Source organism: Aplysia californica, unplaced genomic scaffold, assembly GCF_000002075.1.
Source record: "Aplysia californica isolate F4 #8 unplaced genomic scaffold, AplCal3.0 scaffold00275, whole genome shotgun sequence".
NCBI classification, from domain to species: Eukaryota; Metazoa; Mollusca; class Gastropoda; order Aplysiida; family Aplysiidae; genus Aplysia; species Aplysia californica.
The window spans coordinates 572,467-590,183 of NW_004797545.1; the positions used below are offsets into that span (position 1 = coordinate 572,467).

At 43.1% G+C, this 17,717-nt stretch overlaps 1 protein-coding gene across 1 annotated transcript in view; it reads right to left on the reverse strand.

The window, feature by feature from the left end:
- Nucleotides 1-2,374: 2,374 nt before the first annotated feature.
- The window catches only part of LOC101856669, a 24,034-nt gene continuing 8,691 nt past the window's right edge, over nucleotides 2,375-17,717 (reverse strand). Inside the window, exons 2-3 of the mRNA XM_005101227.3 lie at nucleotides 7,921-14,692; nucleotides 2,375-3,110 (exon numbers count right to left, since the gene is read on the reverse strand). Coding sequence (XP_005101284.1) covers nucleotides 2,948-3,110; nucleotides 7,921-14,692 — 6,935 coding nt within the window. The 3' untranslated portion in view covers nucleotides 2,375-2,947. The remainder of the gene's footprint in view (nucleotides 3,111-7,920; nucleotides 14,693-17,717) is intronic.

A 17,717-nucleotide genomic window follows, 5' to 3' on the forward strand; every position in this document is an offset into this window, starting at 1 on the left:
CCCCCCCAAAAAAAAACAAAAACACAAAAAAAACAAAAACAACAACAGACAAAAATGCAACTCCAACAGAACATACATCATTATATTATTAGAATGGAAAATGACCACTGTAGGGAGGTAAGTATGTTGTTACAGAGAAAGTCAAATGGACAAAGAACAAAGTGTATTTAATCCACAGCACTAAAACACATGTGCCTTTGGTTTTTCTGCCCTTTTCCTTTTAGGCTACTTAATAAAACCGTTCAAACACAAACAACTAAAGCATGTTATAAACTGGTTGGTGGATGCTCTGATGTGGTTTGTTCCTTCTTTCGTATCAAACATCAATCATCCTTATTTATTTTCCTCCTTCTCTTTTGTGTTGGTTACTCTTTTGAAACACCTGTAATCTTAGGCACCTATATTATCAATTGAAATTGTGTTTTATGTGCCGTAAAACCGATGCTAAACAAACTCCTCTCATACACACACACACACACACACACAATAATCTTACAAAGAGATTACCTATATTATAAAAGTTGTACACCCCCCATTAAGGAGGCAGGCTGCTTTAACCCCACCAGTCAGGTTCGGCCTAGGCTGAATGGGATAGGACCTGTCCCCGTGGTTTTATGCACCCCACATAATTTAGCGAAATTTGATCATTTTTTGCATAATTTCTGATTATTTTCCTATATCATTCTTTGATAAATTAACACAATCGCATAGTTTCACATTTTGGGGCCCAGTCTGCATAATTTCAGAATTTTTCGCGCATAAAACTACGGGGACAGGATACGACATCCCAGCAGACAGATAGGGAAAATTCCTGATGAAACAGACTTCCCCCACTTGCCAATCTAACTCACGTCTTCTGTACTGTATGCAATAGCAAGGAGCCGCCTGACCACTACACCACGGATGTGGGTTTACAAAACTGTGACCGATTCGCATAAAGGGATATATGACTATGAGGCTGTAAAGGTTGTTCAACTCCCTGACACTACAGTCGAGCCTGTTCTAATGGCTACCTCTCTTTGACAAGTACCTGCCAACCACCCACAGTGACTAGCAGGGCACCCAATCAAAATCAAAGTCCACAGAATAAAAAAATCATAAAAGGATACCTCATTATTATTATTATTATTATTATTATTGATCTCGCTTCAAAAACAAATTTTACAAATGACAAGACGCACTCAACGTATTGTACCATTTCTGAAAACAAATGAGAGTGCAACAAAAAGAGCAAATCGTTGAGTAGCAGGAATGTGAAAGGCTCAATGAAGCATAAGATCATGTGAAAATTTGTCCAAAAAAACAAACTCCAAGAACTTTCAATGAGCAGGAAGGAGAACATCAAATGGTAAAACGAACAAGAACCAAAATCCTCAAACAATAACAAATCAAACAGGAAAAAAATCTCAAACTTTCTTTTCCAAAAAAAAAAAAAATTGCTTCTTCACAGTGATATAATAATCAAAAAGTTGAACCTCAAATAGAACAGAACAGAACTGAGAGGGAAGCAAAGTCCCAGCAAACAGATGGAGATACATTTAAATAACTAAAAGTCTCCCAACATGGAAATCGAACTTTTGTCTCCTGTGTGAGACAGTGCGGCATTTTAACTGCTACACTTGTCAACTCAAAGGACAGAAGTACAAAGGAATCAAAGAGATTTTGTAAAAGACAAAAGATTTGATGTTCAATATCGTTCGCCAAATAATGCCCAGGAAAAACATATAATTTCAAACAAAATGAGATTCGGAATAGAACTTTAAAACGAAAGTATCAAAGAACGCCGAAGCTAGAAAAATTATTTTTAAATTGACTAGTGCTCATTTCTACTTGCCGTCACATGTCCAGATTAGGTGTCAGACATCTATAAATCACTTAGAAAATGTGTTAGCATCGAAGTATATCATATATGTTATGCTTCAAAAAAGAAAAAAAAACACTCACACCAACATTCAGTTAACATGATTCATTAACTAAAAGAGCCCTTTAAAAGTCACACACTCCCTTTGACTTTAAAGCACTTTAATACTTGACATATCAAATTCTTTATTATGTACTTTACATGAAAAGGCAAGCCAATTTCTCAAAAATATATACCATATTATGCAAAAATGACAAATGGCAAAGGCAAGGAAAATCAAATAGAAAGAACAAAAATTATCCTGACCAACTTGTGTAATATGGCAAGTGTAAATCTTGACAGTCAGGTATTTTACATCGGTGTCACAACACGATGGAATCAGGCGCTCGTCAATTTTTGGACATGAGGAGTTATTGGTATCGCCTTAAAGTTTGTTAATTTGCCTTGCTTTCAACAAAAGAAATACCCATTTATCTTGACTACAAGTCAAGATATTTCAAATTTGTGATTGAAGGAGGTGGGGGTCGCCTGGTTTCAGAGGTAAAATTAGAGAGAAAATGCCGCCAAAGTTTGGTTATTTACATAGCCTGAGAATCTGTGGACACAGACAAGTTACAATTTTTGTGCCTTTAATTTAAGTAAAATCCTCACAGAAATGAGTTCTTAACACTTTGCAGTCACACAGCCAGCAGTACAAATTACACCATCTGGTCACCCATCCAGGAGATCCATTGCCACGGACTTATCGGGCCTGGCCCAGAACTGCACCAGGCGACCAGAACGGAAAATTTTCACCGGCACATTAAATAAACATAAAAGGTGTTCAGTCAAAAAAACAAAATTTCGATAACAATTGCCAAACCGGCCAGAAAATGCCAGTTTCTTCAAATTCATTATTTTGACAAGCACCTGGTTGCAACACCCCGCCTCACATTTGGCCTTCACAGATCTATCAGCTAGAGTAACAAACTACCTCCATCAGTCCGTCACCCCAATATGCATGTGCCTGAATTGACCCCAAGATCAATCTGATTTGATTTTGACAAACAGAACCCAACTGACCCGACTCCACAGCAAACGCCGAGCTTAGCTCTGGTCCTCCAGCAGAGATTTCAAACCCCTGATGACCACAAGACTCTGGAACACTGTCAGCCCCAAGGACTTCTTGATCCTGGTGTAGAACCTGTCTGGGTCACGAAAATGTTCAAAGGCGATTCTCTGTAGCCCATTGCCATCCAAACTGCTCAGTCTGTAACAAACAAACAAAATAGAATTATTCAATGGGGGCTCTCGTGGCCTAGAGGTTAAGGTGTTGGCCTCTCATTCAAAGGTCCCGGGTTCGATTCCGGGTAGTGACCGAAAAATTTTCTTCTCTAAAATTGTCTCCTTTCACCTCCTTTCCTGCTCTCTAGCAATATTCTGTCGTCTGCTTTCGTCTCCTCTTTCTGCCCCCACCCCCTCACCTCCTTTGCCCCCTCCTCTGGGCTCCTGACTCTTTCTGCAGCCTTTCTACTGCTACTCCTTGACTCCTTCTTACAGCTGTCTTTCTGCCACAACCCTGATCTTTTGGTAGGAAAGATCTACACCTAGCCTTCTTGGACAAAGGCGAAAAATCTCGGAGGGCCCGTGTGCAAGTTGCGCACGCTAAAGATCCCTTGGTGGTCTAAAATCGATAAGAGTAGGCTTCGGCCGCCACCCGGGCAAAATTCAAAATTTCCTACCAACTGAAAATATTAGGTGTGTCCCGCGCGCTCATATGACCTATGCAGTTGCGAGCGCCGTAAAACACTTTACAAAAACAAAACAACAAAAAAAGAATTATTCAATATCAGAAGAAGAGATGAAAAATGAGGATACTGTCGCTTTGGAGAGGAAATGTTATAGTAGAACTCTAAGAATATCCTGGAAACAGAAGTTTAAGAATAAAGAGGTACTATGAGGAATAGGATAGAAACACCAACACTCCTCCAGAACATGATGAATCTGAAACTGAACGACTGTGGACATACCAAACACCATGATTCACTAAAGAAACATACGTCCTGACGCGGTGGAGTCAGGCGCTCGTCAATTTTTGGGCATGTGGAGTTATTGATATCATCATACAGTTTATTTATTTGTCTTGCTGTCGATGAAAAAAATACCCATCAATCATTAATAGAAGTCTAAATATTGCAATTGAAGGAGGTGGAGTCGCCTGATTTCAGGGGTAAAATAAGCAAGAAAATGGGTGCCAAAGCTTAGTAACTTCAATAATTTAAGAGTACTTAAAAACTGAAAAATTATATGCATTTAATCAACTTTTTTCTAAAACAATCACATGGAAATCTGTTTTTATGCGGACATAATTTAAAAGATGTTTAAACAAATAACCAAAATTCTATAAAAATTGCAAAATTGGCAGAAAAATGCCTGTTTCTTCAAGTTCATAATTTTGACGTGCACCTGATTTCACCATGGTGCCCCTATATATTTTAGAATCTAAGCAAAAGTAGACAGCAAGACAGGAAGGGAAAGAGCTAACAGAAGATGGAAACAGGACATAGAAACCTGGCTTAGAACCAAAACAACCCAAGAAGACAGAATTGCAAGAGACAGGTGTCCAGGTGTGTCATTGCAGAAAAGTACAAGAAACAACATCCAACCGCTAAAAAAGCTAAGAAGAAGACAATCATAAGAAGTTTATTCTTGTTGATGTTGTACGCCCACAACACATGCATGTTCTTTCAATGGCAGCAAATAAAATGTTTCAAACTAAATTTTAATGCCTCATACTAGACCTATCCACCAGTGTCTGTTATGCTTTAAAAACGCACTTTGTCGTTGCATGCAGAAGACACAAGTTTGAGTCTCGTGTGGAGGAGGATTGCTTAAGGGGTCTAGCGGGCAATGTTCTGGGTCAATTTTCGATGAAATTATTGACTTTCTGGAAAACAGCTTTTTAACACCTTTGATCATTGCTAAATCAGATGTTCTGGTCCATTTGGTTAAAAAAAATTAATAAAATAGAGGTGAAAATATGTCTCAAACGACCTCACCCCCCTCTTGCAAAAACGACTGCTTGGTCACTTATCCTCTCTTTTTTTGTTACATTTTGTGTCTACTTGGTTCACTAAACTTCCATAAATGAGGTTAGAGTCTAATTGTAACTGTACAGAAATTAGATTTTATGTGATTAAAAATAATAGTGCATATGGCACTGGAACCACAAGAAGGAGCAAACCCTCAAATTACACAGTGACATTTTCATTTCTCAAAACTTTATTTTTGAAATACCCTTCATCACTAAAATCTTAAAATCTGAGCTACTAATTAAGAAAAAGTACTGAAACCTTCAAAGTATGAGCAGATTTGGTAGTTACAGACACCTGGCTAGTTATTTGAGAAAATGTACCTTAATATTTAGAAATCCGTATTTACAATTTGATTTTGTGTTCAAAATAGGTACCAAAAAAGGGACATTACTTTGGAACCCCCAGAAATTTCAGAACATTGGAAGTATACCAAAAAAAACCCAAGCCAGGTACCTATAACTAAGATTATTATTACTTGATATTTATTATAAAATTAATATTATACCTTTTGGTTTTCAAAATTTTAAGACTTTCCTAAGTATAGTACAATTTCAATATGGCCGCTGGTGTTACATAACACTTTGGGTTAAACTGTTTTTAAGCATTTTGATTTATTTCTGGGATGGTACCACATATTTTGGGAAAATATGGTTTAAAAAATTGCATAAATGACGTAGATAGCTAGCTTTTCTTGGCAGCTAGCTAGCTAGACCCCCCTTAATTGAGAATCATGTGATCTTGTGTCCCTCTTACCCTGTGTTGGCTCTGACAGTCATGTAGTAGAAGCTCACGCCCTGTAAGTGCTAAATTTTATATATAATATAGAGTTGATTGGGTGAAGAGTATACAACACCTACAATTAACATTCCATACTACTTCCTAAATCAAGAGTTTACCGGAAGCTTATAGGCCAATACTAAAAAATAGGTTTTCACGAAATTAAAAAAGAAACAACTGCTCAGGACCGACCTCTTAACCATACCTAGTTCATAAAGGACAGGGCAAAGAGAGTGAAATGATGGCTTGGGTTTGAATTCCTGGTAGGGCATCTTTAGAACTTGAGTTGACTGAAGAGTCATCAAGAGTCACGAGGCTCAATCCTATAATTATTGGACATGGAAAATTCAACGGTTCTGCCTCCAAGGTAGCGTAACAGAGAGGGACATTAAAGCCATCCTACCATACCAGACGCCCCTGCAGGTGGGGGGCCCCATAGTTTTACTATGGGGGAGTAAAGAATACACATGCCGTGATAGGCGACTAAAGATGCGTAGGTCTGGCCACTCGAAAAGTTACAGTTTGCGGAGGGCCAACTACCCGACCCAGTAAAAAAGGAAAGTTATAGAAACACGAACAAACATGCCTTATAATTTTTCCATCTTGGGAGACTAGGGAGCTTCTGCAACAGCAGGAACAATGAAGAACAGCGGACAAAGCCGAAAAGACTCTTCTGACCCGAAACCTTCTTAGTTGAACAAGTGTCTCCGGATTGCGTTGTGGAATGTTCGCACCATGTATGAAGCAGGAAAGAGTTCTCAAGTGACACAAGAGATGAAAGGATACAGGCTGCACATACTAGGAGTCAGCAAAACCCACTGGATACAGTCTGGAGTCACGGAAATGGATGTACAGAAAAGTGGGAAGACGTGGAGTGACATCAAGCAACTAGCCCAGGATAGGGAAAGGTGGAGAGTGTTTGTTCGTGGCCTATATCCTGACCCAGGGTGAGAAAGGCAATGATGATGATGACCATACCAGAGCATGCAGCAGAGAACGTCAATGAAGTCTCCAAACAGAGTAGGCTCAGAAACAGGAAACTCACCAAGGAAAGAGAAACACATTTGGACAAAGCTAAAATTGAGAAGAACAATCATTGTGATTTACTTCACGGATCAAAAATGTTTGGCACCTCCTTCCACAGATCCTAAACCAATAAGGAGGTGGGCTACTTTGACCCTGCCAGTCTGGGCCTACACAAGCTGAGTGGGACTGAGCATCCCAACAGACAGACGGAGGTAGTAACTCAATAAAACGACTTTCCCATTTGGAAACTAAACTCAAATCTTAACAGAGTAACAGCAAAGTGCCTAACTATTACACCACAGACATCAACGTAATTTACACAATAAGAACAAACTGCATCTATTTAGATTTAGAAAGAGTTTTATAGGTACTTGAAACACAATTAGATAAGGTAAAAATTGAAGATTTGACGTGGGTTTTTTTAGAGTAACATATGAGGAGAGGTATATAATGACAATTAAGATGTTGGATGATAAAAAAAAGGAGTTAACCACACCAGAACATCCGTTAGCCACCCACAGATACATCTGTGCATAGAGCAAACTATTCCAACAAGGAAATGAAGGTACAAGATGGTTAGGATGTCGAACTTGCAACCAAAAGGTTAATGGTTCAAACCCCTGCCCTAGGCAGAGGCACTTCACTACAGTGGGAATGGGTACCCAGTTAGAGACAGGCAAAAGATCTGGTTAATTTGTAGGTGAATGAGTACTTAATCAGCTGCTTGCCCTGTAAGCTTTGCTGGGTTACTAATACAGCATGCTGTGGCTTTGGTGGCCTAGTGGTTAGGTTACCGGACTTGTAATTGTGAGGTTGCGGGTTCGGGGGTTCGAGCCGCGGGCCCGCTGTTGTGTCCTTGGGAAAAGCAATTTACACTAATTTTCCTCACTTTACCCAGGTGAAAATGGGTACCAAGCCATAGACTAGACAGTGAAAGATCTTGTCAGTTTGTTAGTGTTTGAGCGCTTAATCAGCTGCTTGCACTGTATGCTTCCCAGGAAGCTGAGAATGTGAGTGTCCTCTGGTCTGCTGGGGTAATAATATAGTGTAAAGCGCATAGAGCTTGCTTTCGAGTGGGGGCATGCACTATACAAATGCTATTTATCATTTATTATCATTATTAGAGCATGAAAATGTGCTATTATTTAATAATAAATGCAATAATCATATTTAGGTACTTACTTTGGACATACACAGTCCAGCTTGTTCTTCTTCAGCCATTCCCGGACATCCGCTGGACTCCAGGAGCCCAGGGCGAGCAGTAACTTCTGGACATTGCTCTCCATGGTGCTAGTCCCTGACCCAGACAATGAAGCCCCAGAGAGGGATTGGTTAGCTTCCTCATCCTCCTCCTCCTCCACATCATCCTCTTCAGAAATGTAAATACTGTCATCCTCTTCATCTCTTTCCCTCTTTACATTTTTCAGTGCTGCTAACGAGTTGGCGCCACTTTTTCGGGACAGACCCAACGAAGTTGCAGCATTGTCTATCGACAAAGGTGAGCTCAGTCCACCGGTGGAGGAAGTAGACAACCTTCGACTGGACGGAGAGTTCGTGAGAGGCTGACCGCCGGCTGTGATAGCTGCCACGTCCTGACTGACCCGAGCTAGACGATTCTGAATGTACTCCAGCTGTCTCTCTGTCAGGTTCAGAGGTCCACCCACATGGTTGGGCAGCATGCAGCTTGGCTGAGAGCTGGAGTGAGATACAGGCCCTTCAGAGCTGTCTGAGAGATGATGCTCCTTTTTGGCTATGACAGCTGTACTTACAGAGTCCAACATTGGCCTCTCTGGTTGCCGTTCAGACACACCTTCAGAAGGGATTTCCTCAGACATGTTTCGTTGAACTTCAGAGTGCTTTTCAACAGATACAGAACTACCAGCTGTGTGTCTCGGAGAGTCTGAGAGTTCCTGAGCAGGAGAAACATCTTTAACTGCTGAATGTTCAGAAGGCTGTTGGATAGGAAGAGCATCACAGCTGTAAACACTGGTATCTCTGACAAGATGTTCAGCTTCGGACAAATCCTCTACCACACAAACTCTTTGAGAAAAACCTTGGAGACTAGATCTATCTATAGAGCCGTCCTTTTCCTTAATATGAAGGTCACTCTGGTCATCATCAGAATCTGAGTTGTCTATCTCAATTACTTCATCAGGAACAAATGGCTGCGCAGGTACCACCGCTTCCTCTTTCACGGCGACAACCTCCACATCTGATACTGCAGGTGACTCTCGCTCATGGAATACCCCCTCACTTCCTGCTTGAGACTCCTCCACACCACCCAACACTTTATCCATAGCCATATCTGAGATGCCAGAAGCCAGAGAGTCCCTAACCTCGTCTTGACCTGGAGGTAAATCTTCCTCATGGTCAGTGTCGGAGTCCACAAGATCAATGACCTCCCTCCTGTTGAGGGTCCTCACAGGAGTCTGTGGCTCTTGCTTGATGCACAGCTCTTCAGACTGATCTTGTCCACAGGTGGTCACTGCCAAGCCTTGACCACATCCATCAGCCACAGTGACCGACACAGTGTAGACACCAGTAGTGGGCAGACATAGATCATCAGGACAGTTGACCGTCACGTGCCCGGCAGGCAACCTCTCAGACCTATCAGGGGCTGAGTCTGAAGTGTGCCAGGCAAATATTGAGTCTTCCAGTGGAGTCCATAACTTTCTTAGGGTGGGAGAAGCCTTCACAGGGGCCCGGGGTGCAGTGTACTGCGCTGCAGGGGGAGGAGGTTCAACCACTATTGCTACCTGAGCTTGAGTACATGTTTCTCCAGACCGAGGCCCGGCGGGCGGCAAATTAAGAGACGAAAGCTGACTGGACGAACTGGACAAAACCTTATTTGTGACAACTGAAGATGCAGAGCCAGCCACCTCCATTCCTTTTTGTGAAGCTGGAAAGGTCAAGGGCACTGCCCCTGGAAGAGGCTGAGCGCCGGCTCCAGAACCGCAGCTCGACCCAGATTTGTATGTGGTCAGTCGTGTACTATTATCAGAGTGGACAATTCCTGGAAGAGAAGTAGTCTCAGCAAAGGTGCTGGTGGAAATAGACAGCAATATTTGGGCGGCAGTCTCGTCAGTACAACTTTCTGTGCTAGATGGAGTCTCATGAGCGCTGGTCTCGTTTGGACACCGTTCATTCCTTGACAGAGTCACATGCCGGAAGGCAGACTGTGAACTTCTGGTTGGAGACAGAGGCACGGAGGAAAGTTTAGTTGATGAAGAAAGACCGGAGGCTGGGTCTCCTAGGGATGTGGAAGGGGCTGCTACAGTGGATGCCAAGCCGAGGACTGATTCTGTCATTTTTGGGACGGACCGAGCCATGACAGTGGTCACAGAATTCGACCCTGTTGATACTGAGGTGGCTACTGATTCAGAAACTAATGGGACTGATTGGGTCATAACAGCTGTCACCAAGTTTGATCCCAGCAAATCCGAACGGGTTGCCGATTCAGAAACTGTTGAGACAGAGCAGGAGGCTACAGTCACCACAGAGACCTGACTCAAGACAGATCCTGTTACTCCGTGATTAGACAGACGCTCCGATGGTGTCCCATGTTGGTCTGAGCTTTTAGACAGCGACAACAGCTGTGCCAGGTGAGCCTTGCTGTCAGAAGTCTCTCCCAGGTCACTACCAGGCATGGCTAGTGTTCTGGTAGACAAAGATGAACGAGCCACATATGATTGGTTCAGAGACATCGTCACTCTTGTCACTGCTTGAGGTGATGGAGAAGGGCCGGAAGAGGATGTTGCTGCAGCTGTGACTGAAGCTGCTATCGTCGTGGGTATTGCAGAGCTAGCAACAGCCTGAGACGAGCGTTGTGTTGATACGGACTCCTGAGTTGAGGGAGGGTTTGAACTTTGGTTTGCTGCTCTCTGTTGCGATAACAGACGAGATAAGTGATACTTGCTGTCAGCAGCCTCCTTCAATCTATCAGATGTGTGTCGTCGCTCGACGCTGCTCATATCATTGCCAAAGGGTGATATCACATGTGATGTAACTGCGGTCATGTCACTGCCAGGTGTTGTAACGTGTGATGTCACTACTGTCTTGTTGCCTGAAGGTACTGTTTTTGTAACTGCTCCAGTTGAAGTAGATTGACTAGATGTAGAGACAGTAACAGTAGCAGATGCAGCTGAGCACATATAAGATTCCGATGCACTTTGTCTCGATACACACTTGGACACTGGTTGCGAGTTTGAACTTACATCTGTAGGACGTTCCCGTAGTTGAAACAGACGTGCCTTGCTGTCAACAGCTTCATCAGTACAGTGGGACACAGACTCTTCAATCCCATGAAGCACACTTCCTGATTTGGTCACAGAAGTCTCTGAAGTTCTGTGGCCAGCATGTAACTGGTCTGGTCTGGAGGCAACTCCCACAGAAGCCTGGTGGCTAGTGCAAGTGGAGACAAGCCTATCATTATCCAAACTATCAGAAGTAACAGGTTTAGAATTAGCACTCACACTTGGATCGCTGATATGAATTCGCAAAGGAATAAGCATACTGGAAGGCTGATCACTTTCTTGGTTTGCAATTTCTTGTCTCTCTTGTTTAATGTTCTTCACAGGAGCTGGCACTTTAGAAGTCTGCGGTGGAATTTGTGTCTGAGGAGAAGAGGCAGAAGAAACTGGCTGTGCCATCTGATTCCTGTTGACTGGCTGAGCATCCACTAGCAAACTGGCCGATGGTGGCCGGAGGGAGAATGCTGCCCAAATGGGGCTGCCACTAACAGCTTGAGGGTTTGAGCTGGCAGATACACTAACAGTTTGCGGGTTTTGGTAGGGAGATATACTAACAAGAGGTGGGGGAGGATTGGGTACTATAGCAACATGTTGAGGATGAGGATTTTGAGCGACATCAAGCAGCACTCCTACCCCTGGCCAGGACATAGCCAAATTGTGCAACATTTGACTGCCAGAAGCTGCACGGCTGTCATGCTCAACAGCATGGACATTTTGTGAAGATGCTGCATTGGTTACTTTTGTCTTTGGTGGTGGTTTCCGCACAGAGCAACTGTTTTGGGAGGTATTTATAACATCCATCATATTAATCAATGGAGGCATCCCTCGTGCAGTGAAGACATTCCTATCTCTTGCATGCTCTGGGGCAGGAGCAAGAGGGCCCTTATTATGAGGAGCATCAGGGCGTATCTGTGGGATGTCAGTGGGGAACACTTGAGAGGTGTGCAAACTGTGGCCAGAGTGGGTCATTTGGCCGCCCTGCCCTGGCCTTTCTGATACCTTCACCGCTGCCTTTTTGAGGACCGTCTGTTGCCTACTGCTGGGTACAACCTCATGTCCACGTGGCCCAACCAGCTGAGAGGCAGACGCAGCATGGGGAAAGTAACCATAGGGATGATTCCCGCTGCCAGAGGAAGTTAATGAGGAATTTCTGTGTGTTGCGGATGACAGCTGTACCTGTGTACTTTGAATGGCAGATGGCATCACTTTAGGCCCAGCTGTAGCACCGAGAGGGTGTGAACCCATCGCCTTGTACATTGTGTTGTAAAAATTGCGATCAGAAACTCCTCCTGTTGTTGGCTTGCTCTGGTGAGCTGGGGGTGGACTGCGAGGGTCAGAATAAGAGGAATTGTGTGGGGTCTGAGGCATTCGGGGAGAAGGCTGGCATGGCGACTGAACAGGCACTGGAACTCCACCAGAGGTCAAAGGGTATGGGATACCAGGATGGGGTTCTCTACCATAAGGCACTTTTAATCTGGAGTGTATCTGATGCCAGATGTTTGATTCTGAACCAACCATTCTAGGGTGTCCTTTAGGTAAAGGCCCTGCAGTCTGCATAACACTCTTCCCTGTTTGAGGGGCCATCGGAGAGGCCACTAGTTGGATATGTGACTGCTGTGACTGTGGTAAAGAGAGTGACTGTGACAAGGGGAGGGATGGGGGCAACATGGGACCTAAATGATCTCTCCTGCTAACAGAAACCAAGCATGAACTGATAGGAGCTCTGCTGTCGGGGACAGAAAATTGGCTTTCTGGTTGAAGGGGAGGAAGGGCACACTTCGGCAGCTTAACCTGCGAGTGTGGATGGGCCTCCGGCGGTAAACCAGCTCGGTAGTGGACAGTAGCCTCCTTGGCTGTGTAATGCGAGGAGGACAAGTGGCCATAGGAGTCCCCCCACTGGGACAGACTTGCAGAGACACTTGTCATCCCTGAGGAAAGTCGATCATGTGAAGGAGATGGGAAGTTTCCCTGAGGACAAGGAATCAAATTGTGAGGTAGTTTAGTTGAGCTGTGGTGACTAACAGGGGGTGCTTCGAGGGATACTACAAACTGGTCTGCTGAAGTACCGGAGGGACTCTTCCGCAAAATGAGCTTTCCATTGCTAGTTCTTTCTTTCTGCACCGTCCAGTTGACAGGCGTGGGCAGGGAAGCTGTAGAAGCAGCAGGAGGAGGAGAGTGTCCTGATTTGTGGTGGCTAGTCTCTCGAGAATTGTCCGGTGTCCTGGGAGACAGCTTGTCTCCATCACATTTTGTGCTTGCCACATTCAACAAAAAATTAGGGGGAGCACTTTCTGACTGATCACCAGGGTGGTAAGGGGTCACTGTTTGTCCAGTCAAGAACTGCACAGACATGTGCGGATGTAAATGACCAGACAAACGTGGTGTCTGCTGAGAATCACTGTTGTTTTGAGGATTTGAAGGAAAAAGATTCTTCACGTGGTAGGGTTTCGGGCTTGGGTCTGAAGTCTGAGCTGCAGGCGTGGATCTCTCCAAGTTGTGAGTGTTCAGGTCACAAGCACCTACCTGACTCAGTGGGAGGTTCTTTTGTCCTACACTCCCACCCTCGTCATTGAAGAGAATTGGCTTGTTGGCTTCACACACAGATGAGCTGACCTCATTAGCTTCACTGACAGACTCACCAGATGCCGTGCCACTTTCACTCTGAGCCAACTTTGATGCAGAAGATATAGAAACAGATTCAGACTTCTTAGGTTTACTGCCTTTTGCCTGTGATGAAGATTCGTCTTCATAATCATCCTCAAGTAACTCTGCATAGTTGATCCGTTTCACTTGTCGTTTTGATCGTCTTTCTAACGATTGCGTGCTGCTATCAGCATCAGCGATCACAGGGCGTGACGACTCAGCTCCACCACTTCCTCTGAGAGATTTGGTGGATTCGCTATTTGTAGACGAAGAAGCATCAACTATATTTCTCTTAGACTCAAAAGACGATGAAGAAACTTCCACTTCATCCCCAGAGAAGGAGTCCTCTTGCAGGTCGAAAGTCTCAGAGTCCTCAGCAGGGTCTATTTTTGTCCTAGAGTCATCCTCTTGCGACCCTTCATTGTCTTCTTGCAACCCTTCATCCTCCCACGCAGCTACTGACACACTTGATGAAGTCGAATTTTTTGCTACATCTTCAATAACTTGATCAATACGACCCAAAACATCTGCATCCATGCAGATGCGTTTGGCACTTTTGGAACAGTTGGGTGTCTCATGCTTGGACGTGTGACTGCTGCCACTAGAAGACAGAGAGGACTTGCTCTTCACAGATGCACCATGAGGTGAGGACGCATCCTCTAAACTCAACCGCTTTACAGAGTTACCTTTACCCCTTCCTCCTCTGAAAGACTGAAACTTAAACTTTCTGTGAGGGCTAGATATGATAACGCCAGTGGGAGAATCAGAGCCATCTCCAGGCTTGGTGGGCGAGTTCTCGATCTGAAGGCGATCGAGCAATTCGCGTTGTCGTTTCACTTCGCGTTGTCGAATCCGATATTTCTCAAGAGCCAACCTTTTTTTCTCAACCCGGACACGAGAGTCCTCGGCTCTTTGCTGACGCCTCTCCAACAACCGCTGGCGTGCCTCTGGCGTCAGAGGCACCTGTGAGCCTGATGCTCTTAGGCCACCACGTCGACTTCTTCCATAATTTGAAAAAACACGCCAGGTAGAACCGCTGTTGTTCTTGGCTCCTGGAAGGTCTGGATTTTAAAAAAACAAAAAAACAAAAATTAATTTCGTTTATATTTAGTTTAAGTAAAAGTTAAACAGCACTCGCAACACAAATTGATCATATGAAAATCTCAGAATAGGAGGAGGAGAGATGAGAACAATAGACACTTTGATAGGAAAGAAAGAGCAAATCATACCCGGGCACCTGACAACCACCCATTAAAGTTAACAAAATACAGTGGAACCTCTAGGTAAATAAAATTCAGCTTGTCCATTTACAAAAAAAGACAAATCAACCAAAAGCTAAGACCAATACAGAGACAAGCCATAATACTTCTCTAGGATGTGATTGACCTACACTTTGGAAAGGAAAACACCTACCTTGGTGGCAAGCATTAAGTTGGCAGTTCAATCGGGCTGGCGGTACAATGAGGTTTTCATGTCTTCTGTTAAATACAGGTAGCCCAGACTGCCCAACGTCAAGAGAATTTGTTTACCAATCACTAGATGAAGTAATGAGTTATCTCCCTATGATTTGTCACTAAGACTTGAGCGTCTTACTAAATAAAAGCCCCATGGGCCTTTGCCAGCCTGTATGTTATGGGGCTGATATCTGGCATTAACGCCAGATATTTTGCCAAGGGCGGGCGAGACAGTGAGGTTTCTTTAAAGGTTCTCCAGGTGACTTAAAAATGAACTATCATTTTCTTTTTTTAAATTGACCAAGACCTAAAATGATAGCACTTTCATAGATCAAATTTAGTCGGATTATATTTTTAAAAATTGTACTCTTATACATTAATTACACAAAATTGTATTGTGTTCGCTTGCAACACACTACATCCCTCTAGATCCATCCGTAATATCTGAAATCTTAACGTGCCGTATGTAGTCTAGTGTGTACTGTGAGCTTCTGGCAGCCAGTTTGCTGGCAATACAATGGGGTAAATTTACAGTTAGTTTAATAAAGACCATACACAACTGACAGAGTTGGTGGTTGGCAGATGGACAAAATGAAGTTTTTTTTCCATTTGCCATTACAAATAATTGAGCTTAATTTGGGTACACGAATTTAATATTGACATGGACTTTAAGACAACTGCAAATATTATTTCTTCCGAGCATTAAGAGTGTTTTTGGTAGAATCAAAATGAAATTTACAAAGAATACAAAGTAGATTTTCACAGAATTTTATTAAACTAGTTACATTGTAGACCTACTTATCTTAAAGTGGCAAAGTAGTTAAACAATAATAATTAGAAGTACACATATTCTGATCACCATCATACTACAATTCATACTTTAAAGGTACATGGTACGGAAGCGGGTGAGTACATATACATAGATTCCAGCCTTAAATCATGACAAGCTTGAAGTGGTTAATTAACTCTTTCAGCGCATAGTTTTTGGGGGGACTGGATGTAATTAACTTGCAGCTTGATCTGACTAGACAGGTGGTGTACAAAATAACTTTGTATAATCATCGCAAAACGCGATAAACTCAACAATTAGTACATCAGCACAGGGAAACAAGAGATAACACACAGCAGCAAGAGATCAAGGGGAAGACCTTGTGGAACCTGGAGAAGAATCACAGAAAAGTGGGAAGACACGGAATAACATCAAGAGGCTAGCCCAGGATAGAGAAAGGTGGAAGGTGTTTGTCCGTGGCCTATACCCTGGTGCAGGGTGAGAAAGGCAATGATGAAGATGATGATGACAGGGAAACAAGAGATAACACATAGCCTGTAGTCGCTCAGTTGGACCGCGTCACTTTATCGATCGATATCTCGGCCAAGAGACGCTCTACGAGGTCAAGATAACTTGCAAAGTCATTGGCAGAGACCGTAAATACTGAGACGGTGCAATCCTTCTTCGGCCTTAGAGCATCGTCGAAGAATCGAGGCCAGCGACTGCGCGCGTTGTTCTGCGCATTAATGAGCTCACACAACACACGCAGTGTTACTATAACACGAGCTGAGGGGTGAGCGGTTGGTCCCATTTTAGTATTTTATATAAATTCATGAAGATACGTTTTTAAATCTTGCCTCCATTGTTGTGGAAAAATATGAATACGTTAAGATAAATTGATACAAACTGCTGTGTTTAGGTTAAATTGATTCACCCGTGCGCCACGAATTTCTGACAGCACAGTAAATAAAAGATCATCGTGCAGTCTGATGTTAATAAATACACTGACTCATAGCCCACTGTGTTGCATTTACAGGAATCACCTTTGTTTTCAATTACTGGCCCCTGGGGCATTTTCAGCTTTAGATTCTGTCTACTGTGCGCTCTGTTCATCAAAGGTTTAAAATGCATTTTTTTTTTTATGCAGCTTCAAAAAAACCCAACAAATTCCACAAGTTTAAAACTGGATTTTTCAAGCCACCATGACGACAATGTTCAAATTGTTTCTGGCTGATGAGGGTCAGGTGCTTTGCATGGGAAGATGAGGAATCTTCCAATATCCCTGCACAGTCCTTGCAGACTACATCGTAAAGTTTCTTCTAAGTGTGTATCCTTTACGTCAGAAATTTCATTTTTAAGTACATTGCATCTTTAATGTATTGCAAAATTTAACAAAATTAACAATGTATCTGTGTTTGTTATCAAGGTCTACCGGAATTGCAACTATTGTTTGACTGGAATTCTTACTCGTTAGATTTTGATTTATCAAAAAGCTATCCACTACATCCCTGCAACTGCTTCTGTATCTTCAAACGAAAATGTAACTGTTGTGTGTGTGTGTGTGTGGGGGAGGGGGGTTGGAGTGTCAAGATACGTCAACTTTTTCCTCTCACAGTGACTGAGAACAGATGTTCAAGTTCATCTTGATATCACTGTAAGTAATCCCCCATTGCAGCTTACAATGTCTGCCACAGGACCTTGCAAAGCAGTGATTTGTGGATCCACTCACTGACACTACTAATGGAGCTAAGGCCAAATTTTGCGAACAGTATATTCTCAAAAACTACCGAATGAAAAAATATGAAACTTTGCCAGTACCCATAACTTGAAACGCAGTGTTGCACTGATGCAGAAGATATAGAA